The sequence below is a fragment of the Kogia breviceps genome, chromosome 10 (genome assembly GCF_026419965.1).
Source record: "Kogia breviceps isolate mKogBre1 chromosome 10, mKogBre1 haplotype 1, whole genome shotgun sequence".
Lineage (NCBI taxonomy): Eukaryota > Metazoa > Chordata > Mammalia > Artiodactyla > Physeteridae > Kogia > Kogia breviceps.
In genome coordinates this window covers 103,107,674-103,133,197 of record NC_081319.1, presented here as the reverse complement: position 1 = coordinate 103,133,197, position 25,524 = coordinate 103,107,674, and the positions used below count along the sequence as shown (strand labels likewise).

The 25,524-nt window shown below is 48.4% G+C and overlaps 1 protein-coding gene across 1 annotated transcript in view; it reads left to right on the top strand.

The window, feature by feature from the left end:
- The window catches only part of LY86 (lymphocyte antigen 86), a 55,492-nt gene that overhangs the window by 20,780 nt on the left and 9,188 nt on the right, over positions 1-25,524 (top strand). The window contains exons 2-3 of the mRNA XM_059076735.2: positions 8,633-8,719; positions 9,973-10,101. Of these exons, the coding sequence (XP_058932718.1) occupies positions 8,633-8,719; positions 9,973-10,101 (216 nt within the window). The remainder of the gene's footprint in view (positions 1-8,632; positions 8,720-9,972; positions 10,102-25,524) is intronic.

Genomic DNA, 25,524 nt, shown 5'->3' with positions numbered 1-25,524 from the left:
CAAAGGACAGCAGAGGAGGTTCTTTGCGTCTGTATCTTGATCGTGGTGGTAGTAGTTGAAGGAGTGGGTAACGACACCGTTACTAAGACTGCGTTTAACCTGCAGAGGGGCCAGGCCGGGTAGTGTGGAGAGAGAGAGCATGGGAGATACGCCTTTTGCACACAGAAGACAGTTTGACTCTATGTTGACTATAAAATGAGAAATTTAGAGCATACGTGTATCCTTTATTGAGCTGGTGTTTTGGCCATGTAGTATCATAATTAGGTGATGGAAGTGTTATACTCCAGATGACAGCAGAAGCCTGTTCTCGTTTGTCTTTGTGTCCCCGAGGCCTAGTGCTCTACCTGCCATGTGTCAGGTACTCAGTAAAATGAATGAGAGGCTAAGTTGCAGTTCCCATTCTCCAGCCACTAAGATGCACTGTCACCTGTAAGACAGGTTCGAGTTTGCTCGTACCCTCCTGTTAAGATTTTATGTGGCACCGTGATACCCGCTTGGTAACACACAATAAAACTGTGCATTTAGTGTTTATTGTCAATCTACACTTGAGATGCGAAAGATCAATCTTTTTTTTTTTTTTTTTTTTTTTTAAAGCTAGATGGGGGCTTTATTTATTTTTATTTTTATTTTTTTAAGAAGATGTTGGGGGTAGGAGTTAATTAATTTATTTATTTTTGCTGTGTTGGGTCTTCGTTTCTGTGCGAGGGCTTTCTCTAATTGTGGCAAGCGGGGGCCACTTTTCATCGCGGTGCGCAGGCCTCTCTCCGTCGCGGCCTCTCTTGTTGCAGAGCACAGGCTCCAGATGCGCAGGCTCAGTAGTTGTGGCTCACGGGCCCAGTTGCTCCGCGGCATATGGGATCCTCCCAGACCAGGGCTCGAACCCGTGTCCCCTGCATTAGCAGGCAGATTCTCAACCACTGCGCCACCAGGGAAGCCCGAAAGATCAATCTTAATAGCTTCGAATGGGTCGTTATTTTCCTCGAGACATTTGGCGAGGTGTTTTGGATGAAAGCTCACCCTCGTTGCCATTTCTCTCTTTTTGGTCTCTAACGTGTATACTATGATACAAAAACCATCTCCTCCTAAGTTGGTGGAAGCCAAACGCAGGTTATTGCTGGCGAGTGGAATTCAGAGGCCAAAAGAGGATGCAGGTTCGCACCCCTTCTCCGTCAATACTGAGTTCCAAAGAATCCGATTTCTTTTGCAGTTAGAAGCAGATAAGGTGAGGGATCCAGGATTTGGAATTCAGCAGAGCCCAAACCTACCTTCACACTCGAAAATGCGTTCACCAGGCTTACCAGGCAGCCTGCGGGCTGTAGGGGTTCTTGCCCTCTGTACAGCTACAAACGGGAGCTGTTCCACTGTGATGGTGTTCATGCATTTTGGTCGTGTTTGGTATCAGGAACCACGTTTAAGCATTTTCAAACACCCACTCTACATGTTCAAGCGGAAGAAACTAAAAGCCAGATTGTATACCCAACTCCGGCCAGGTGAGTCAATTCCCAATGAAATGCTGACCAAGGAGACTGGAACGGGGGCAGAACTACTATTATTTGAAATAAATAGCCCATCGGGGAGCTTTGCCATGCTATTCTACAGTAATACGATTTGACAGGTGGAGAAAAAAGGGGAAATCAGGAAATAACAGAACAACTAGCTAGAATACATTTATCACCTTGTAAGTCATTTCTTTCTCTTCAGTGGCAGGGAAGGAGGATGAGGGAACAGGGAAAGAAACACAGCACAGCGCATACAGGACAGAAAAGAGGATGTTAATTTTCTGTTGCCATGGTAATGGATTTCCAGCTTCCATTAATGGCTTCTCACTGAAGATTTCCCCCCGCCATCCGTATTTTTTAGGGATCCATAATGACCCTTGAATGTTATCCTAGGAATCACACAAGAAAATTAAAACTCCCCCATGAAAATACTGCCATGTAAGAAAGCAAACTTTCAGATCCCTGCACAACCAGGCCTGTACTGTAAACAGTACAAGCTTGCAGAGCTGGTAATCACCCAACCTAAAGGAAGAAGTCAAAATCAAGATCTGTTTATTTTGTTTTATTTGCAAAAGAATTCTGAAAGATAGCAGAGGTACATCTGCTAATATTTGGCCTGGGACTAGATTTTCAACCACACTCAGAAACTCCATCCTAAGTGCCAAGGCAAATACCCTGGTTATTATGATGATAAAGTTCATATGTACTAACACCTTTCCAAAGAGCCTTCCAAGTGTGGGGCAAATCAATCACTGGCTTCAAAACTCAGGCTTCCCAAGTGAGCGCGGGCTCCCATCGCGGATGGACGTGAAAGCCGAGCTTCCCTCCTGGTGTCATCAAACTGCCCGACCGTCTCTCCTTTTCATCTGTTTGTCCGACCGGCTGAGATTCGTGGGCGTGTCCAGTACTAGATGCTGGTTATCTAAGGATGGATAAATAAGACAGAATTCCTAACCTCCACAGCTTACGCACCTGCGCGAGACACAAACCAGCAAGAGTTCCCGCACTTCATGATGATAAAGTATAATGAAGATGTACAGAGCAAGCCACGCATGAGAGGCCTTAGGAAGGACAGACCAGGAAGCTCCAGGGCATCCTGGGGAGGAGCGTGGTTGAGCTGGACTGTGAAGTTACAAAAGGCAGGAGAGAGAAAAACAAGGTTTTCCTATATGAGATCCAGCCCTCTCTCATTTACTGGAAATTGTCCAAATTTTCATGCTGCAGATAGAGGTAAACAGTTTCAAAAGGTAGAGAATAAAGCGCGAACCATTTATCCTGCAACTCTGAGTTAGCACCTGCACTGGAGACACATGAGGTCAGACGCAATGAGAAGGGGAGAGTACTTAAAAATATAAGAGGATATAATAGAATAATATGTAAGAGAAAAGTTCCACCCTCTTGGTCCTGACCTTGGTTGAGGAGGCAGGACATTATCATATAAGATAGTGTGTATGTAGTATGAATACTAGGTAGCCTATGCTAAATAACGGGCATAGATCTAAGTTCATAGGGACAGAGAGAAAGAAGCTGGTGGAACAAGGCAACATTTCCCAGAGAGGTCAGGATTTGGACAGAAAGCAGAGAGCTGATCGCAGGCAACGAAAGCACAGGTCAGATCCTGTCACGCCCTCTTCCTCTAGAATCAGTGATGGTTCCCCAGGCAGAGTTTCTGGCTCACTCTCTATGCTTCCCGGGGACGAGGACAGCCCCATCTATAATACTTCTAAAAACTAAGTTGGCTTTTTCTCACCCTCAGCCCCTCTTATATGAGCCGGTTTCTTAAGATAAATCTCTCGATAGGCAAAGAGATTTACACATGATAAATATCCTCTATGTGTTATATCTGTGTCTATATCTAGCTAGCTAGCTAGATAGCATCTCTCTATATTCTATTGTTTCTGCTTCTCTGAGGAACTGTAATATATCGGGTTTTATTAAAGAACAAGAAGATATCCAGTGCTATTTTATTAACCAAGCAGAAGCAGACCAGCTTTGCTCACATTCTGTTTGCCCACGTTTTTCTTCTCTCCATAAACCGTTCGAGTCGACTTCACCGGTGCGTCTGAGCAACGTGCTGACAGTAAGCCCTCCCCTGTCTCTGTTGTCCTTCTCCACCCTCCCCGAGCCACGCCTCTATCGGACACGTGCTATAAAACATGCCGAGGAATATCGAACTCCCCGGCGCAGCCCGTTTTCTGCCAACAGCACACGCAGAAAGCAATATCAGCTCCTAAAGTCACGTGGGTTAAGGGACGTTAGAAGAAAGTCAGTGCTCTGGATCTCGGCACGTAGCCCACCTAGGTGCTGGAGGGGAGCGCGGAGAAAGAGGGAAGGAGCGGGAGGGAGAAAGAGAGGGAGAGAGAGGCTACCTTCACACAGCAGGAAGGTCGTGGACAGCCTTTGATGGACGTGGACGTGAACGTGGGGAAGGCTAGTGGAGGGGAGGCTGGAGGGGTGTCAGCTCCTTTTCAGGGTGACACTGCTGTCTGAATTCCACCCTCCTCCCCCCACGGGAGCAGGAAAGCCAATGCTTCACCCACTTTGCAACCATATTTAAAACCTAAGCAGTAGAGCTCCAAGAGCACGTGCACACGCGTGAACGAGTCTGAGTAAAACTAGTAAAATCTGAAGGAGCCCTGTGGGTTGTACCAACATTGATCTCTTTGTTTTGATTCTGTACTATGCGTAAGATGTCACCGTGGCGGAGAAGCTGGGTGAAGGATACCTGAAACTTCTACCTTTCTGCAACTTCCTGTGAGAATATAATAATTTCAAAATACACAATTTTTTAAAAAAGCCTCAAGCAGAGCTATGCAATTGGAAAATGGGGCTCGCAGCATGAGAGACGGTCCCCCTCCTCTGTCCTTCAAACCGTGAAACCAGCAACACAGAGGGTGGACACAAGGCACAGAGCAACAACCACGGACTCGAGGACCTCGGGACGCGTGGCTCGCCTGAGACACACCGGCTCCTGGCCCCCCCCCCGGGCCCTCGGCCCCCCCATCCTCGGGGAGGAATCGCACTTCCAGAGGCTGAGTTTTGTCTTCCTCCCCCTGATTCCAGCTGAGAGCCCGACACTGGCCAGAAACGCCCCAGGCCAGCTCGTCCTCTCCTGGACAACCGCCGGAGGCCAGCCCCGCCAGGGAGGGCACAGGCGGCCAGCAGAACTCAAGGCCCTAGAATGGCTCTGGAGCTGAGATGTGTAAAGGACCTGCACATGCTAACCCTTTTACCCACTTGTCTAAGGCTACTCTGCCCCATGAAGGAGCATGAAACAGTTCCAGGACGCATGTGAGCGCCCTTAGCAGGAATGCAGATGCTGCTGGCTGCTTCCCCAGCCTCTTCCGCACCCACCGAGGGATGTGCTGTCAGCCCTTCCGAGGAGCCCGCCTTCCAGGCACACCTGTCCCTGGTGTGTGTGGACAGCAGGGCAGGTTGCGGCGGATCGGCCTCACCCGCTGTAACTGCTGGCCTCTCTTAGGCAGAAGTCATCCATGAGGACAGAACAGACAGAAAGGGGGTATAGCTTAGAGGCAAAGGAAAAACTATTTTCCATGAACAGATCATATATTTTCCTACGAAGCTTTGCCTCTTTCCTCAGTCCGTTCACTGCGATACAGTGAAGTGTCTGGAAGAAACATTTATCTCTGCCCTCGAAGCCCAGGAACACCAGCTCTCGTTAACTTTCCCATTTTATTCGTTCAGAAGATCCACATTCAGATAATCCAATTTATATGTGGTCAAAATTACGTGAGGCCAGTGTCCCAGGAAAATTCCCCCCACCCTGCCCCCGATCAATTCTTACACTGTGTAAGGTGAACTCCTTGAAAAATGCAACCCACTGTCTGTAATTTTGGTAGGTGATTCTGAGGCATTTGTCTGGCAATTGAGAAAGCAATTCTTTAAAGCAATGGTTCTCCACCAGGCGAGTTTGTCCCCCAGGGGATATTTGGCAATGTCTGTAACCTATTTGGGCTGGAATTGGGGCTGGGATGTTACTGGTTTCTAGTGGGTAGAGGTGTTGCTGCACAGGACAGCCACCCCCCAAAAAAGATTTCCGACCCAAAATGTCAATAGGGACAAGGTTGAGAAATCTGGCTTTAAAGTTCTGCACAAGTTGACTATAGGTAACCTCTATTATTCATTCAACAAACCGCTACTTGGAACCTAATATAATCTTAAGGTATTATGCTGGGCCCTGAAGCAGGGGAGCCCGCCTTGAAGCATCTAGTAGAGCTTTACAGGAAAATATAATGTAGTGTAAAGCGGCGGTCCCCGATGAAACTTTTCGGCACCAGGGACCGGCTTCGTGGAAGACGGTTTTTCCACAGACAGGGGGTGTGGGGTGTGGGGGTGTAGGGGCGGTTCACACGGTAATGGGAGCGAGGGGGGGCGATGGGGAGCGCCAGATGAAGCTTCACTCGCTTTTGCCCACCTCTCACCTCCTGCCATGCAGCCCCGGTTCCTAACAGACCGTGGACGCCATCGGTCCAGAGCCCATGGGTTGGGGACCCCTGGTATAGCACATGCTAAGTGCCAGAGTGAAAATACAAGTCAGAAGAGGAAAGGCTATAAGTGTGTGAGGGTGGGATTGGGGGGATGGGAGGAACGGATGTCGTTTTCCCCACGACAACTGCAAAGTGCATATTCACTCTCAAATGTAAAATTCACTCTTAACTATAAAATTTGCTCTCAAATATAAACTTGAAATAACTGCTAGAAAAGAGCACCGAAGCCCTAAGCGCTTTTTCAGAAATCGATCTTTCTGGTTTTACACTCATATCCTCAGAGAGAAGCAACCTGCTGCTTCCTTTTTAACTTTGTTTCTTATGAAGATTATTTTCCTAGCAATAGTATTTTTCCAGTGCCAGGGAGATGTTTTATTTCCTTCTCCCGCCCTTAGTTGATTCTCTCCCTCCGTACATTTAAAAGATTGATAAGCACAGTGCAATTTTGTACCTGCGAATCAGCTAAGCAACACACGGTTAGCCTCTTTTACCTTCCACAGATCGCGACTTAAATTTGCTCACGGTTTTGAGGATGCATGGTCCTAAACGTGTCTTAGTTGTGGCCTCTTTTTCAATACCGAGGGCCACATGTGTAGCAGAAACAACTGTCTCCTGACCCCCTGCTCCCATTTTCCAAGATGAAAGAAACCCTGGGATGACACAAAGATGCCAATGGAGAAGTCAAATAAGCATAAGAGAAAATGGCTTATCCCCCCCCCCGAAACTTAGTGACCAGATCATAGGGAGTTTCATCAAACAAAAGTGCACCTAGACTAGATTCGCAAGGCTGAGTAGCCTAGTGATCACTTCCATGGCAGATAATCACAGACTCTCCTGTGTCTTCCAGATCAGCGATGTGGGTGCTTAAACGGTCTGGAACACTCCCATCGACAAATGTGAGCTAAGCTGAAATTGAAAGCAGTTATGAAACAGAACTGCCAGATGCCATATGCCTGCATGCAAGATATTCCAGGCAATCTTACTAATCAGAAACTTAACATACCTCTTCGAGGCTCTACTTTGTGAGCGCCTCTGTGCAATACACGGGGTGGCAACTTCTTATTTATTTGTTTTTAAGTCTGGGTTTGAATCCTGACTCTGCCACTCTCTAGTTCTTGAACCTATAGGTAAGTCGGCACCACCTCTCTGAGATTTTGTTTTCCCATCTGTGACATGAGGACAATCACGCTTATCTCTCAAGAGTGTCATTCATTCTATCAGTCTAGGTCTGGCCAGGAATTCAGAGACCCTGTCAGTCATTTCAACAGAGAAAATTTCACACAGCGTGTCGGTTGAGCAGTTGTTAGAGAACCAGAAAAACAGAAGGAAGCAGTGAGGAAGCAGCTCCCCGCAGAGGGCTATGAGCAGGGGACAGAGGTTAGGGTTGTTGGAACCTGGAAGCTTGAAAGAAGGGCCTGAGGAGCTGGGATGCTGCCAGCTGGGGAAGGGCTGATGGCCTCCGAGGTACCATCATCACAGAAGCTTGGAGCCAACAGAGCTGAGCTTCAGCTGATTTCAAGAAGGTGCAAAACTCCAATAAAAAAAAAAAAAAAAAAGGCAAAATAAATAAAGTGTAGTATAAAGTTTTTAAAAAAAGAGAGAGAGAGAGAGGGAGAGCTGGACGCTGGAACAAATTGCCACTACCGGGGTGACAGGCCATCGCTGGGTGACATGCTCAAGCATCAGCAAGCATGGAAGAAGAAGCAAGTCCTTCTCCCATTCAGCCCCAGTGTGACTTCTGGCACGTCTCTAGCAGGAGGCAAAGGAGAAACGTGATCGAAGAGAGCCCCCAGCTTCACACAGCAGAGCCCTGAAGGCTGGATTTGAAGCTGAGGTAGCTTAATACACGGCCCATTCATCCACTCATGTGTGCATTTATGGGGTGCGTACTATGTGTCCGACTGCAAGGCTCTGTGCTAGGCGCTGGGGAGTCTGAAGAGTTAAGTCGATAACTCATAAAGTGCACAGTTCAGTGACTCACAGAACATAGACTCTCAGTTAACATCAGTAGTCCTCTCTGGGGCCCAGTGGGAAACAGAAAGGAAAAGGACATGGAAAGCAGAACAATACAAACAAAACAAACACTGGCTCTTGCCTTTAGGAGCTCTGTGTTGAGGTTAATTGTTGTGCGACGAGTCAGAGAGCAAAGTACAAAGTCATACGTGCTCGTACACTTTAAAAAGTATTTCGGATACAGGAAGGAAGGAATAAAATAGGTATTGAGGACACAGGGAGGGGGAAGGGGAAGCTGGGACGAAGTGAGAGAGCGGCGTGGACACATATACGCTACCAAATGTAAAATAGCTAGCAAGCGGGAAGCTGCCGCATAGCACAGGGAGATCCGCTCGGTGCTCTGTGACCACCTAGAGGGGTGGGATAGGGCGGGTGGCGGGGAGGGAGACGCAAGAGGGAGGAGATATGGGGATATATGTATACGTATAGCTGATTCTCTTTGTTATAAAGCAGAAACTAACACACAGCAATTATACTCCAATAAAGATGTTAAAAATAAATAAATAAATAATAATAATTTAAAAAAAAAAAAAGAATTGCTGTACATTTCGTATATGAGCTTGCAGCACATGCAGTATCCTCACACCTAATCCGTTGTTTTCTTCTTGGCAGACCCATTACAAGACTTTGGCTTTTCTGTTGACCAGTGTACCAAGCAATTAAAACCAAATCTCAACATCAGATTTGGAATCATCCTGAGTAAGTAACAATTATTGACATGATATAAAACCTTACACAACCTCTTCGTGGCCCAGACACCCAACTGCTCGTGTTTTTACTGCAGTGGCTGTGGCTAAACCACGGTTCGTCATGACTCTCTGGAATTAACTCTACTTCCATTTTCGTCTTCATTTCTCTCTCTGGGTCATATCCAGATAGGGCAGAACTCTCATTGAATGCTGTGCTTTTGGACCAAACAGACCCTAGGCACTCATCTGGATATTACAAGCATCCGGAACCAGTATATGCAGCAAAATAAAGAAAATACTTTGAGCCTAAATGTTGATGTCTGCTTGAGAGAGACCTCTTGTGCTTAGTTCTATCTCAGCCACAAACAGGTCTAGTACCAGCAGCGTGGTTTATCTTTGCGTTATTTCACTCCCCAAATCGCTCTTATAAGTTCTTAAACCTTGACACAGGCAAAGGCATGGAATGTCTTCGCCCTCCACCCCAATCAATGAGCCAGAATGCTTTCTGATTGTTTATTTTTACGTGGTCGTGTCATTGCACTTGGTCATTACATTGCTATAGCTGCTAGTGTATGTCCTTTCTAACACAGAGTCATCAAAACCAGGACAGAAGGAGTTAATAAACTGAGCATGTGGGATCTCACTCCAGAGAAGTGGAGGGAACATCTCTCATGCATCTTCATATTTCCAGATCCTGCACAGCCTCTGGGCTCTATACCGGCAGCTCCATGGATGCTTTAGGGAGAGACAGAGAGGAAAGAGGCATGGAAGGAGGAGTGAGTGAAACATAAAAGGGAGGGATGGAGAAAAAGGCAGAAAGTCGGGAGCCAGCTCTGCAGGGCAGCCGGAAGCTTCCTGTGTGACAACGGGACAAGGCCTGCCTGGCATCAGCCGGGAGGGTAGACAGGCTGGACCACCGCCCACTGCTCTCGGGGGAGGCACCTGGGACTACGTAGCTGAGAAGCTGAGGAAGCCAGGCCCCCGGCCGCCACATTCAGGGGCCACGGCATCAGGCCAGGGGAGCAAGTGAACCACTTGCTCCGAGCAGATGAAGTTCGTGAAACGGCCGCGTTGCATCCCCAGGCCTGTCCCAGGAGCATTGCCCAAGTGCCATTTTACCAAGAGAGAAAACTGTTCCCCATACAGTGCAGACTTCTGGAAAAGAAAGGTCCTTTGGCTCACGCTTTTATGAATTTTGAACGCTTTGCTGCACAGCAAAGCCCACAGTGTTAACAGGAAAACTGGTCTTGCCTTTCCCTTCAGGGGAGGGCATCGAGGAGCTGTTCCTGGACGTCACGCTCTTCAGTAAAGGGCTGTCCATTCTGAACTTCTCCTACCCCATCTGTGAAGTGGACCTACCCAAGTTTTCTTTCTGCGGAAGAAGGAAAGGAGGTAGGTGTCCGGCTGGCTGATGGCTGGCGGAGGCCCAGAGGGAGGTGGACAGGAGCTTGCGGCGGAGGTCAGGACACCCAGGCCGGCGTCTGGGTTTCCCCCCTCACCTGTGGACGAGCTGAACCTCACGTATCATCACGTGTTGTATAAAAACGACCACGCTGCCCTTCCCACGGGGCCTGCCTTACGGGGGAGTGAGAACATCCAATGAAATGTGCCTATGGGTGTTTACAAAGAGAAACTTGTTACTGTCAGTGGTGGCACCTTGTGAAAGATGACGAGCGACAGAAAGAACCAGTAGCTTTTTCCCCAAATCCACGGAGATTCAGTGTTTCCAGGCTTCTCGTCAGTGGTCCCTTTAGTGGCGGGGTCTCCTCGATATACGCTGGCGGGACAAAATGAAGCTTTCCAAATGTCACCGTTGAACTGTGGTCGTTCCCTTTGCGTCAATGGCCAATAGGGACATTAGGTATCTTGTCTCCACATATATTGAACAGAAGCATGAAACCCACTGTATTAGCTCCTCTTTCTCCAATTCACCAACCCCAACCCTCTGCCATTCGTACCCCACTCTGGCCTGTCCCCCTCCTGTCCTCCTTGTCCTCCCCATCTTCACTGAGGCCCCGAGATGCCTCTGTGTATTTAACTAAAACTTGGGTCTGACCTTTGACTGACCTTCCCCGGAAGCTGCTCTCGTCCCCCTTCCCAGGGCCTCCTTCCCGACCCCGGGGGAGCCAAGGGGGAGGAGACCCTTAATCCCACAACCCACAAACACCGGCTTCTCTATTTCCACATTCACGCAAACTAGAGAGAAATCACCCAGTCGTGCTTTCAGAACAGTCGAGAAGCATTGGGGTCCCCTTGCCATTCTAAGGGATGCAGACAAGGGAGGTTTGTGCAGGAAAATGGGGGAACTTAAGGGCATGCAGGCTGGAAGAAGCAGGGTGGACTTGGCTGTGAGGTGCAGGTGACCAGACTCAGCTCAGCCCTCCCTCCCCACCCTCCTCTCTGCCCCCCGAAGTGCGAGACTCATAACTCAACTCCAGCACCTGCCATGTTGGCCTCTAATTGTCACTGCCACTTGCCATTCCCCAACAGACTTCCTGTGGATGGGGTGCCGTCGTCTCCGCCTTTTTATTCCCAGGATACTGACTGTGCTGATACACAGGGAGTGCTGAGGACAGCACCCACACAGAGTGAAATAGCTAATGCAATATTAAGCACTGGTACCACACCCTGTTCTAAGAGCTCTTCACCCAGTGAGTCATTTACTTCCTACCCCGCCCTCAAGAGTTAGTATTATGAATACTCTACAGATGCAGAAAACAAGGCACAGAGAGTGTTAGGACCTTGTGCCGTCACAGAGCTGGCGAGGGGCCCATGGCTTCAACCTGGACAGGCTGTTGGCGCCAGAGCCATAATCTTGGCTTCTAAGGAATGAATGAGCAAAAGAACAAACAATGAAATGTATGAATGTGCCTTTTGACCAGGAGGGTTTTTTTAAATTATTATTACGATTTAATTTTTTTTTTTTTTTTTTTTTTTGCGGTACGCGGGCCTCTCACTGTCATGGCCTCTCCCGTCGCGGAGCACAGGCTCCGGACGCGCAGGCCCAGCGGCCACGGCTCACGGGCCCAGCCGCTCCGCGGCACGTGGGATCCTCCCGGACCGGGGCACGAACCCGCGTCCCCTGCATCAGCAGGCGGACTCCCAACCACTGCGCCGCCCGGGAAGCCCTAAATTATTATTTAAGAACTTTTTCTGGCCAGTGATCTAATTTTGTTTTGAATCGGGACATTTAAAAATTCTTAACTAACCTACCAAAGAATGATTAGTCAGTTTTCCTTTTTCAACTTACTGGAAATATTTCTGATTAATCGGGTGCATTGATGTATTTCCCCAGCACGGTGAACTCTTCATGAGTTGGCCCCTATTTAACTTTTTCTACCTGCCCTCTGCCATGCCTGGACCAAACTCCTCACCTTACAGTCACTCTCCTTCCCACTTCCTTCCTTCCTTCCTTCCTTCCTTCCTTCCTTCCTTCCTTCCTTCCTTCCTTCCTTCCTCACTAAGTCCCTACTCCATGCCAAGCACTTTGGTGAGCCTGAAGGTGAACCAAAAATAGTTTCTGCCTTCAAAGACATTCATGATGGTCTGAAGGGATTGGAGATTCACAAGACAACTCTTCCAAGTTGCATTAAAGAGGGATAAATTGCCAAGGAAACGGGATGGGTAGAGGTCATCCCCAATGGATTCAACCTGTTGGAACAGGGCAATCTGGGAAATTTAATACAGAACTACTTTCCTAATTGCCTTAGGTTCTTTGAAAGCCAGTTAGAAGCTATATATAATATAGCATAAAATGCTGATGGTCTGCAAGCGTTCCTGATTTTACAGAATGTTTTGGAGGACCTCAAAGCATCTTGAACTGATAACTGAATAATAACCCCCCGAGAAAGATGGATGTCTTCATAAGCTGATACCTCTAGCTGGCATCTACTGTCCTATCTCCTGTCTTTGGCTTATCTTTCCAGTGTTTCTCCCATATAAGTGTTCTTGAACCCAAATGTATGGTATGCATTCTTCTAATCATACTGGCATAGTGGTATGCTTGGAAGTACCGCCAGCTTAGTAAGCAAGGACACATACCGGGCTGTCCTTCACTCCTCCTTCCTTCTACTCCCCGGATAAAGTCTCCCCATCTCCCTCCTGGACGACGGAAGTGGCTTCTAACTGGTTTCCCTCCCTCCCTACTGCCGCCAGCATGGTCTTCTCAAATACCGATGTGATCATGCCTCCCCTCTTCCCCAAAGACTCCAAGAGCCCCCATCTCTACAGAACAAAGTCTAAGTTCTTTAGTGACCAAAGTTCATCACACATTTGACTCTAGCCTCTTTCTAGACACATCCTGCCCCGCGAGGATGCACCTTTAGCACCAGCTTTATCCTAAGTCATTTGCCACTGTCCGACCACACCCTGTGTTTTCACTCACATGACGTTGTTCTGATGGTCCCCTTAGCCTCGAATATCTGTTCCCCCTTTTCTTCTGCCCAGACCTAACTCAAGGATCACCTCCTCTGGGAAACCTTCCTCCAGCCCCCAGCCTGGTGAAATGCTCCCTCTGCACCCTCCTGGAGTATCACATTCCTACTTATCTCAGCTGAAATTATACTATATAGTGTGTGTACGCGTGTGAGTCTTCCTTGAAGGCAGACACCTCAAACTGTGATCTCCCTGAAGGAAGGGGGAATCTTTCTCGCTCCTCTCTATCTCTGCAGACCTGACAGAGAGAGCCTGGCACCGAATAAAGATGCAATAAATAATTGGATTTGCATATGATGGATTAAATGCAAGTTTACCAGCCCACTTCAGAAGTGACCATCTGATGCTATTTATGCAGGCCACAGACAAAAAGCACGTCAAACCCTAGTAAATATCTTGGTCCTCCAAGTTTAAGAAAACTGAACTATCTTTTCCTCCGTGAATGGTTTTAATAAGTTTACTAAAACAGAAGAGATATTGTTCCCCCAAACCGAGGTAGTGCAATTCAGTTCAGCAGCTTGAAAGGCTGGTGTTTATCTTATCTGAACGCTGGGCAGCCTCGCAGCCATTTTCTGGCTTTCTTGCTGTGGAGTTAATAACTGCACAGGTGGGCTGAGAAGCCGAACTTGGGGAATTGCCAGGAAATTTCAAATACGATAAAACGATCAGAAAAGCGATACACAAATGCGGCATAAACAAATGCTTATGTAAAGTACATAAGCCAGGAAAGAGTAAAATCTTAACATTCAGAGGCTTCTTGGGTTATTAAAATTTTTTTTAACCCACCCACAAACCTACTGCAGGAATGCTTCTATCGAAAAGAAGTGATTAGAAAAGGGGAAGAAACGGCACCGATGAGAAGTGAAGTCAATTCAAGCTCAAACACCAGTGGTGGCTGGTGACGTATTAAGGAGAAAGCTGAGCGCCTCTGGGGTTGCAGGTCCTTCTCAGCAGAGCGGTGACAAGACTTGCTGTCCACCACAGGCCACACATTACGCACGGTATCAGCCGCAGTTGAGTTGCGCGAGCGTTCCTCTGAACGCATCAGGCCGTTCCCCAAGCCAGATAACACTACAGAATGGGTCAGGCTTAGTAAGACCGTGTGAATAGAATGCCGTTTCCTTTTCTTCTGCATCTTCCTCAGCTAGCTCTAAGGCAAAAGCACATGGGATTCGAAGAGCCAGGGATGCTCTTTCGACATTCCCATGTAGGGTGTGATGGGTAATTGGGGGGAAACAGCCTATATGTCCAATCATAGGGAATTGGCTGAATTCAGCCAGTTTTTCAGCCAAACAAAGGTACAATCTGCTGTGCTTTTAAATGATGTTGTAGGAGATTATTAAGCAACATAAAAAGATACTCATAAGAATATTGTTAAGTGACAAAGAAGCTGCTATGAAAGAGTACCCACTATTGGATTTTGTTTTTATTAAAATGTATGTATGTGTATACACCAAAAAACTCTGAAATAGTATACATTTAGGTGTTAATCATGATTACCTCTAAATGGTGGCACTGCAGATCTTTATTTTCATCTTTTTGGAAATCTCTTTTGTTATTATAATAAATTTACAAGGTTGCTCTTTTAAATATTAGTTGATCTTTGTAGGAAAGACTAGAGAGGATGAATTCTCTCCCATCTGGATAGGAAACACGAGGTTTCAAAAAAGAATCATAATCTACTTAACACTCAATGATATTTGGAGTTACACAGAATCTGAATCAAAGTGAATCATCTAGTATCCATTCTGTACTGTTTCCCTATGTTCCCACAGCTCCCTTTACTGGCTGTGGGTTCACTGAGCAGGAACCAAAATCGGCCCCTGCTGTACTTCCTACTCTGTCAACGCTCCCCTGTTCCTTTCTCTCCTCCTGGCATCAGGTCATATAGACCCATTTGCTTTGCTTGATCTTGATGCTTTCACACTGGCTCCATCAATGTTTATGACTGAATTAGGATTAAATTGAATGTCCCTAGAGACCACACCTAATTACTAACCCTGATGGGGGAAGCTGCAGTAACTTCTTTTTTTGTTTGTTTTTAACATCTTTACTGGAGTATAATTGCTTTACAATGGTGTGTTAGGGGCTTCCCTGGTGGCGCAGTGGTTGAGAATCCGCCTGCCGATGCAGGGGACATGGGTTCGTGCCCCGGTCCGGGAAGATCCCACATGCCGCAGAGCGGCTGGGCCCGTGAGCCATGGCCGCTGAGCCTGCGCGTCCGGAGCCTGCGCTCCGCAATGGGAGAGGCCACAACGGTGAGAGGCCCGCGTACCACAAAAAAAAAAAAAAAAATGGTGTGTTCGTTTCTGCTGTATAACAAAGTGAATCAGTTATACGTATACATATGTTCCCATATCTCCTCCCTCTTGCGTCTCCCTCCCACCCTCCCTATCCCACCCCTCTGTGGTCACAAAGCACGGAGCTGATCTCCCTGTGCTACGCGGTTGCTTCCCACTAGCTATCTATTCTACGTTTGATAGTGTATATATGTCCATGCCGCTCTCTCACTTTGTCACAGCTTACCCTTCCCCCTCCCCATGTCCTCAAGTCCATTCTCTAGTAGGTCGGCGTCTCAAGTTATAAGAGTAATGCCGGTAGAATCTCCATGTGGTTAGATAGTGTGTGTCTGCATGTGTTCACATGTGCATGCGTGTGCACACGTACGCACAGGATATGTAAGATCATAAACTAGGAGACCTTCAGGGTAAGGGCTCTTCTTTGACACTTGATAGCTGTGATTGACATGGAGGAAACACGACGAGAGGACTTGACGTCATACATGTGTCAGAATCCCAGAGAAGACACAGCAGTCCCGTGGGAACTGCTGACGCATGGTGCACCCATCCCTGTATAGGTGCAACAACCGCTTTCCAGAAGGAGCAAAAATCTAGTATGAAATACACACTACAGGTATTGACATACCTCACTTCATGCAATATATAGGCTACAGGCAAACATCAGTTGTGGACTTAATTTTAAATGCATGGGGAAGGCTTGGAATTAAAATAAATATGACAGTGACACGTTTTGCAAGCTGATGAGTCAAGAAATAATTGCTCCCTAGTTTATCTTTTGGGTAAATCCAAACTTACCTACGTTCAGTGTTTGTCCAAAGTGGGGAATACATCATAATTAGATGAATTTCAATATACAGCAGAGGAGATCCCCTGAGAACAGTTTTTCAGGTCTGACATGACATTGCCCGCAAGGCAGATACCACCCCTGACAGCAGCTAAGGGAGGCTCCTGCAAATCTCACTGATTTCACACCTACGAATAGATGAAGGTGAAATCTTAATGGGCGCTCGTGCCAGCCACCTGTCCTCTCTCCCTCTTGTAAACCTGGGCGTTTCTTTTCCGTCCTGGTTCACGCTGAGCACGCGAGCCTGGCCATCGCCTGAGACCCTCAGCTGCAGAGGCCTCTCAGTCTGACCGTAACTATACAGAGTTCAGTCCCAACAGCTCTGTCTAGATCAACAATTCACATCTCATCAGCTAGCGTTCCATTGCCCTTGCTGTCTCTGTTTCTAAGTGCTCCTTTTCTCGGGTCTAAGAAATTTGGAAATTGCCTAGATTTAGAAAAATTCCCACAAACGCTTTCGGCAAAATGCCGCATACCTTGCACCTATAGGAGAAAACAGGACAAAACACCTTCCAGGCAAGTGCTACCTTGAAGAAGTTCCACGTTTGTCTGTGCCAATGGCCCAAAAGCCTCTATCAAGCACACCGCAGCCTTACCTCGGGCCTCAATTTTCAACTGTTTTCCATTCACGGCACACGTTATTAATAAATGCAGGGGCTTCCCTGGTGGCGCAGTGGTTGAGAATCCGCCTGCCAATGCAGGAGACACGGGTTCGTGCCCTGGTCCGGGAAGATCCCACATGCCGCGGAGCAACTAAGCCCGTGAGCCATGGCCGCTTGGCCTGCGCGTCCAGAGCCTGTGCTCCGCAACGGAAGAGGCCACAACAGTGAGAGGCCCGCATACCGCAAAAAATAATAATAATAATAAATAAATAAATAAATGCAGGCCCCAGGAACTCGGTCACTGATTTCTGCTCTAAAAGAAGGGGAATAAGTGGCTTTATCTGAGGCCTCAGTTTAAGAATACATCTTCTCTGGGGTCGCATCGCCTGCCTCTTTGCTCATCTTTGATTCCTGGGCCACTGTAGACCTCTTGCTTCTCCAAGTTGCTTTGCTTCAGGCTTTCTGCTCTTGCTGGTCCTTGGGATTTTTCCTCAGCCTCTCCCCATCCCAGCTTCTGGGCCTGTCCTTCACCCACCACTGGTCACAGCCCAGATGACAGTGTGGCCTACATGGGAACTCGTGTGTCTTGGTTCTCTTTCCTCTGGATGAGTCAACAGACCCCTGGAGGGAGTGATGGTTCTCTGCCACCTGGGAATCACACAGGTTCTCTGCCATCATCATCCTCTGTCGTGTTAGAGCAAAACCAATATTATTTTCTGAGAATTTTCTGCCGCCTGCCTCACCACTGGAGAGCGGGCAGCTTAGCCTGGTCCAGGTTCTCAAACCCGAACCTGCCTCCGCATCACGGGGAGGGTTTCTTCAACCCCGACTTGCTGGACCCGCCGCCAGTGTCCCCTTGAGCACCTCCGGGGAGGAGCCTGAGGACCTGCCAAGTCCCCAGATGAGGACTGGGGACCACACCTAGGGAACCGCTAGCCCGATTACGCATAAGCACAAGGTTGGAAGCCAGACTTACACAGTGACGAACTGTTACTGTCCCTTACGGTTACGTGACTTCGGGCAAAATTTCCCTGAGCCTTGGTTTCTGCATCTGACAACAAGGAGGGACAAGTGACTTCACGGGATTGTTGTGAGGATAAAACTGGACAGTATCTACAAAGCCCTTAGAATAGAGTCTGGCATCCAGGACGCGCTCAGCAAGTGATAAATGGCAGTGACTTCCTGCAGCAGGTGAGGGAGTTCTCAAGCAAGGGCCCCGAGCCCCTGAAGTCATCATTCTCGGAGTGGAAGTCTGCATTTTAACAAGGCCTGGAGAGGCAGCAGAGCCTCGGAGGCTCAGAAGTTGAGGACCTTTTTCCTCAGAGGTAGCAGGAGGCTGACTTTGGTCCAAGCTGCGTATTCTCTGCTGGCTGACAAAGCAGAGCGTACGCAGCCCCCTTTCGCCTCTGGGGAGGGAGTCCTGTCTGCATTTCTCAGGGAATTGGAAATTTGAAGCACCAGCAATTTAGCCTTCAGCCTTTCTTCTCATGTTTTATTCTTTGTCTGCATACTTCAAGTAGCTGTGGATTTCCTGCTTGTGATAACCAGGCAGTAGTTGCTGCTGCAAATTCATGGAGAATCAACAAAAACAGTGGTTCATTATTGCATTGGCAGAAAATGCCCACCCTTGAACTGCCAAAATGAAAACAAAACAGTAGAAACAATGGTCACTCTAGAGAGGGTACCAGCAATGACCAAGCAAAAAAAACAAAAACAAGGACTTTTTTTTACTGAGAGAAGAAAGAAAGAAAGAAAGGAAAGAAGGAAGGAAGGAAGAAAAGAAAGAAAGAAAGAAAGAAAGAAAGAAAGAAAGAAAGAAAGAAAGAAAGAAAGAAAGAAAGAAAGAAAGAAAGAAAGAAAGAAAGAAAGAAAGAAAGAAAGAAAGAAAGAAAGAAAGAAAGAAAGAAAGAAAGAAAGAAAGAAAGAAAGAAAGAAAGAGAAAGGAAGGAAGGAAGGAAGGAAGGAAGGAAGGAAGAAAGAAAACATATTCCCTGTTAAGGAATCCTGCAGCCCTGGGAGCTTTCCCTCCATCTTCAAGCCTTTTTGTAAATGAGCCAAGAATGTGTTGAACTTCTCCTTTGAAATCCATTAATTCTTTATCTTTGTTGAGCCCAGAATACTGAGGCTAATGATGACCTAGAACCAAAGAATTTTTCATTCTCTAAGACAATATGGGATCCTTTACAAATTCTCGGCCTGTTGTGGAGTTTCATAAATCTGATTCAGTGACTGACACTTCCGTGTAATGATCATTTAAGAAGCTAGTTGAGAAGGCCGTCTCCCAGCTCCCCTGTATCTCACCCCAAAACTCAGACCCCATGGGTTGCTGGTACTTGCATTTTAACAAAGAGCCTGAGAGCTCTGAGACCCCCGGTGTGAGGAAGGCCACCCTCTGCGATGTCTATTTCATCGTTTCCAGCCACACGGCTCTTTCCTGTGGCTGCCACGGGTGTCTGAAGATCAACTCGATTTCTTCTCTTCTCTTTCCTCCCACCACCAGCTTCTTCGTTTCCATTTCTGGGGATCTAATTCGCCCACAGAAGCACAATTTGTATGTTGAGAGTCATAGTAAATGCTTATCCACAGAAATCCAAAAATAGCTTGGTAGGGAAAAAAAGTTATATCCTCCTTCCCTTCTTGCTGTCAGATGTTACGGGTCTCACAGAGGAAACCTGGGCAGCAAAGACAAAAAAACCCTTGTAGGAGGAATGAAGTTGGAGGAAATCATCTCACCTCCTGGGCCATCCGTGACTTAATCCTTAGTCCTGACCAGGGCCGTAGCCACTAGTCCCATGTGGCCATTGAGCATCAGAAATGTGGCCCGTCCAAAGTGAGATGTGCTCTAAGTGTAGAGTGTACACCAGATTTTGAAGACTTTGTACAAAAAAGTAGTATGAAAACAAGGGTTTAAAAGATCTCATCAATACTTTTATATTGGTTGTATAGTGAAATTATAATATTTTTAATATTCAGGTTAAGATACATGAATTATTAAATTATTTTCACTTGTTTCTGTTTCCTGTTTTTCAAATACAAATGACAAATGTGGCTCACATTATATTTCTATTAGACGGTGCTGACCTAAAACTGCACTGTCCAGTATGGTAGCCACTAGTCACAGATGGCTACTTAAATCATTTACATTTAAATTAAGTTAAAAATGTAGCCACATCTCAAGCTCCTAACGGCCACACGTGGATAGCGGCTGCCATGTTTAATACTGCAGACACAGAACGGTCGCATGTTTGCAGAATGTTATATTGAACTTCACTGACCTGGTAGTTTCTATATGGCTCTAAATTTTTTTGACCGTCTGTCCTGAGTTCAGCTGTATGAACTTATGCTAGAAATTTCACTCTCTAGTCCAGCCATAGGCCCGGCTACCTTCTCTTTTGCTGAAATCCTAGATTATGCTGGTGTCATGGTTCCCAAGGGCCCTTTGCTGGGACCCCAAATCCAAACAAGCCACCACTCTTGGCCCCTCTCTGAGTCCAAGATCAGTGTATCAGTTTCCCACTGCTGCTGTGACAAATCACCACGACCTCGGTGACTTGCAATACAAATGTATTCTTTTACAGTTCTGGACGTCAGATGTCCGAAATCAGGGTCAGCAGAACTGTGTTCCTTCTGACGGCTTCGGGGGAAAATCCATTTCCTCGACGTCTTTAGTTTCTAGAGGCAGCTGGCATTCCTTGGCTTGTAGCCCCATCACTCCTCTCTGCTTCGTCCTCACATCACCTTCTCCCTCTGCCTTCCTCCCTCTTATGAGGACCCTTATGGCTGCACTGGACTCACCCAGACGATCCAGGATAACCTCCCATCTCAGAATCCTTAACATGATTTGCATCTGCAAAGTCCCTTTTGCCTTGTAAGGCAGTATTTACAGGTGCTGGGAATTAGCACAGGGACACCTTTGGCGGGGCGGCGGGAGGGCATCAGCAGCCTGTACAATCTCCAGATGGAAAACCAGTACAGCTTGTCCGACCTCTGCATACCCTGACCATGTGAAGAGGCCAAATAATTGTGCCCAATCCAAGGAAAGCTCATACTCTGTGTGTTTTCAATGAAAAATGCCCTCCTAGAAGTCACAGTTCTGAGAACTTCACAGATTATACAGCTGCTCATGTAGCTGAGGCGAGATACGGGTTTCTCAGCTAGGGGATCCTATCACTGCTCAGAGGAGGTTTGCCTTACTGGGCGGTTCTCGTCGCCCTTTCCCAGACCCCATAAAGCTCCCACCTGCCACGTCACCTGCCCGGAGGAGATACTATTTGGCTAGAAGTCAGCGACGAGACCCATGTGTGGGAACATTTCTCTAAGGGGAGCGAGATGGACTCCTTACAGGAGTTTGTCATTGAGAAGAGAGGCCAGCGTGATACTGGGGTAGCAAAGAGCAGGGTAACAAAAAGGCACATCCCTGCATGGCTGCAGAGGTGCAATAGCACGACCCTGACGGAGTAAGCCCTGGAAGGGTGCTCGCTTTACAGTTTTATAAAGGATCCATTGCAAGTACACAGTGAGTGTCTCCAAATATAAACAACAGTGGGTTTCTCCAGCAGTGAACGGTCATGCAGAAGATCTCACAAGCCCGTCTGAATGGACAGGGAAAGAAATCAAAGTCGCCAGCATGGGTAAAACCAAGGTGACTCGTGTGGGAGCCCAAACTCTGATGAGATAGTCACGAGCTCCAAAGTACCACTGTGATTCTGACAAGGACAAGCTACGGTTCCTGGAACACGCCGACCCTCCGTGCAGCCAAAGGGACCGACAACCCGCTGGACATCTCGTGATAGGCGGGGGTTGAAACTGATCGTGTTCTAACCACTGAGCCCCCAGCAGCAGCAGCAACGACCCTCCCAGAGGAAGGGCCATCTGACACGCCAAGGGATGCCACAGCTTTCAACTCCAGGTTTCTAGAGTTTACTTTATGTATTGCAGGCTACACCCCTGCGCACACTACCTAGTGACGATACAACTCCATCCGGCCCACCGAAGGGGGAGACGCCCGAGAGGCTGGCCGTGCGCCTCTCCCCTCCTCTCTCTGCTCCCTTTTCCCTCCCAGCCGCACCCACAGCCCGCTCACCCCCTTCCGGGCACAGCTGCGGGCGTCACCTCCCTGTCCCCCTTTCTTCGCCCTGTCCTCCCTGGAAGGGTGGTGCTGGAGCCGCGTCCCAGGGACGGTCCAGGGCATCCATCCTCCTTCCCGTTCTTTGGGGCTAAAGTCAGAGCAACAGGTTCCAGGGGCCTCAGATTTACATCCTAGGCTGCGTGGCTCCATCACCAGAAACAGGTCCAAATATATTGGCAGCCAGGTTTCCAGGACCACCTCTAGCTCTTACGTGGCCTTCACACAAACTGGGAAAAGGGTACCTTCTGGCAGGAAGCGCCACAGTCTGGGGTCCCTCCCCCGCTCACAGCAAAGCCAGAGACAAGGACTCAGGGGGGAGTTTATTGGCTAGTGAGGTCAGGAGGCAGGGTGAGAGACGAGTGAGAGAGACGCGGGGCAGGAGGCAAGGCCAGGAGCGATGTGTCAGGGGCCCGATTACCAGCGGGGAGTAGGGTCGGCCCGCTGGCCCCCCGGGGAAGCGAGATGTGTGTCTCAGGGTCACCCCTCTGAAGGGCAGAAGTCTGCGGGCATTTACCCCCGGATTCCAGTCCTCCCTGGTTGAGGGCGTCCTCCGGGGTACACGGTCCGGCACCGCCCGGTCGCCCTCCATGGGCTGCTGAGCAGCAGGAAAGTGGGAAGCCCTGACCTGGGAGGATGTCGGAGAGCGGGGTGGCCGCCACCAGGGCTGCCGTGATTTCACGGCGGGCTGAGGGCCGTGGCCCGGGACACCGGGAGTCTCTCCACTCCCACTCACAGCCCCCGTGGCCCCGTCTGCTCTACTGTGCCCGTGTGGCTGCAGGGTCACTCTTGAGACGGTGCAGGCATGCTCACAGCACCAAGTCCTCCTCTGACCTCTCCTCGGGGGGGACCTGCCGAGGCTCTGGAGGGTAACAGGCTACGTGGCCCACGAGGCAGAGAAGCTGGCCAATCAGGACACACCGAAAATGTATAACGAGAACATCAGATCTGGGCCCGGACTTAGCCTGGGGCTACCTGCCCACACCTGCCCGGAATCCACTGAAACCCTGATGGAACCTCAAGGCTTTGGGGCCTCATAGGGGTTCAGTCTACAGCCGTAGCCGTCCCCAGAGGCAGTGAACACTCCTCTATGTCCTCACCTCAGGCAGCTTCTTTATTAATTTCAATGAGGGCCCTACCCAGCAACTAGCTCAGCGCTGCCCGGTGGGAACAGAGATGCTGACACTCCCTCTGGGGTCAGAGACCGAAGGAAGCGGGGCCGGTCAGAGCTCGGGAGCTGAGGATGTGGTTCACAAGTGGCCGCCTCTGGTGCCTTTAAGGAAACGCCCGAAGGCAGAGGGGAACGACAAGTGCAGAGTTTGCTCAGAGTAAAGCGCTCGCTCCCTCTCACTCCAGAGGACAGACGAGGCTCTTGGTCCGCCTGGAGCCTCCCTCTTCACCCTAGGACCACTGCCCACAGCAGCCCTTTTTCACGCTTCCTAGACCCCGTGACCCGCCCACTCACCGGACGGCAGGATGTGGGCTGAGTCCTCCTAGTTCCACACTGCCCCCCAGTCCCTGGGGGTCAAACAGGAGTAAATGAATAAAGGATCCATGTACAAAAGGCTTTGCTCTGAATATATTAATTGGCCTATTTCTGATAAATTGTAACTCTGAGTATTTTTACACTGATGACATTTTTGTAATAAGTTTGAAAGACCGGAGGGAATTCCCATAAGATACTAGCAAGGTCTGGGAAATGGTGAGATTCCATCTAACGGAATCCACACAATCAACAAGCACTTCCTTCCAGGCCAGGATCTGCCCCGGTTACTGAGCAAGTCCCAGCCTCATATCAGTCCGATCCACACTCTTTGGGACCTTTCATTTCCACATTTTAGAATCCATTTCCACTCTAAGAAGACACTGCGTGCCAACCACACAAAGATCTGGGTCCCCAGAAAAGCTGATTGGCAGAAATGACTTCAAGTATTCAGAAGCAGAAGGGTTAAGGTCTTTAATTCACTGCACATTAAAAACTGATCAAGATTCCAAAAGAAGGAAAGGAAGAAGTGGGTACAGATATCCTGGGGCTCTTTTCATCATATTGGAGTGTGAGGATGTTAATTAAAGGAATCTCTGAATCAGAGATGATCTGAAAAAGGAAGGAGCGAGAATTTAATTTTAGGTGTTGTTTCATCATTGTTTAATTTTAGGTGTTGTTCTTTTTAAAAAAAAAAAAAAAAAGATAGTTTCATGAGTTACTTGCAGCAACTCTCAGGGACTTCGTGGGTCCCCAGAAAAGCTCCAGTTGAAACTGTAAAGTGAAGAAGATCTAGTTCATGACACTCTTTCACCCCCGTAAAGGACCTTAACAGTGAAGCACAAATTAGCAAATCTTAGAGCATGAAATGAGCAAAACAAAATGCTAGATATCATTCGACTGGTGTTCTTCCAAGAGCAGCACTCATACATCTTTCGAAAACAGAAGTTTAAAAAAAAGAGAGACACCAACAGAACTTAGCAGTTGTGCACATGGGCTCAGGAAGAAGACTCCCAAAGCCAGCGCCCCCTACGCAAGCCGTCACACCTCGCTCTCCTGCACATCCAGCGAGTAATTGTACAACGAGCAACTGCTGTCTCTACCCTTACCGGGGACCCCAGTCTTCTCCGTGAGCTGACACACAAGCTCCTAGCCCTCTCAATGCCTTGCAGGTGAGGTGTTCCTACTTCTATTTTGCAAGTGCAGAAGCTGAGTCGCAGAATAGTTAAGCAGATCATCTGTCAACGCTTCGTGCGTAGGCGAGCTGGGCCCTGAACCCGTCTATCAGCCTCAGGGGTCAAGCAGTTTGCGCTGCGTCACCTTAGGACGCCAAACAGAAGTATGAAACGGGTACAAGACGTGTCCGAGGGAATCCGACCGGACCTGACGTGGATGGACGCACTCATTCCCGTCCTGGGACCCCGCTCCCGAGTCAGCTGTGTCCCATTCTCCAAGGGCCAGCGTGAGGGGTTGTAACTGGCTCATGCCCCTAAACCATGGTCCTTGAGCTGCAGGCATCAAAAACCTAGTCCAGCCAACAAAAGCAAAGGGATTTTTTTGAAAGGTTACCCAGGAGTCACAGAATCAGCAAGAAGGCTGCAAGTGGACAGCTCTAGACTGAGATGAAGCAAAGCATCTCTTGCCAGAGTAGATGGGTCCCGAGTCTCTTTGACCCTCTGCTCAGATCGTCCTGACTTGGGTCAGAGTGTACACTAGGGAAGAGATCATAGATAACGTCCTAGAAAGAAACCACGTACTGGCAGCTGGGGCCCCGGGCCGCACAACCCCAGGGGTGGCATATGGATCCTAACGTGAACGGTGTGCCCTGGGGCTGTAGACCCTCCAGCCCTACGGATGAAACCCGGCAGCCCCTCTGAGCCCTCTGCTCTCTTAGGTTCACCGCCCACACCCCTCTGCTCACCCCTCACACAGTTAACTCTATAGCTAGCCATTGTCTCTTCCCCAGTCGCACTGGAAGATTCCTGAGGATATGATTCAGGACCTCAACATTTCTATTTCTAATACCA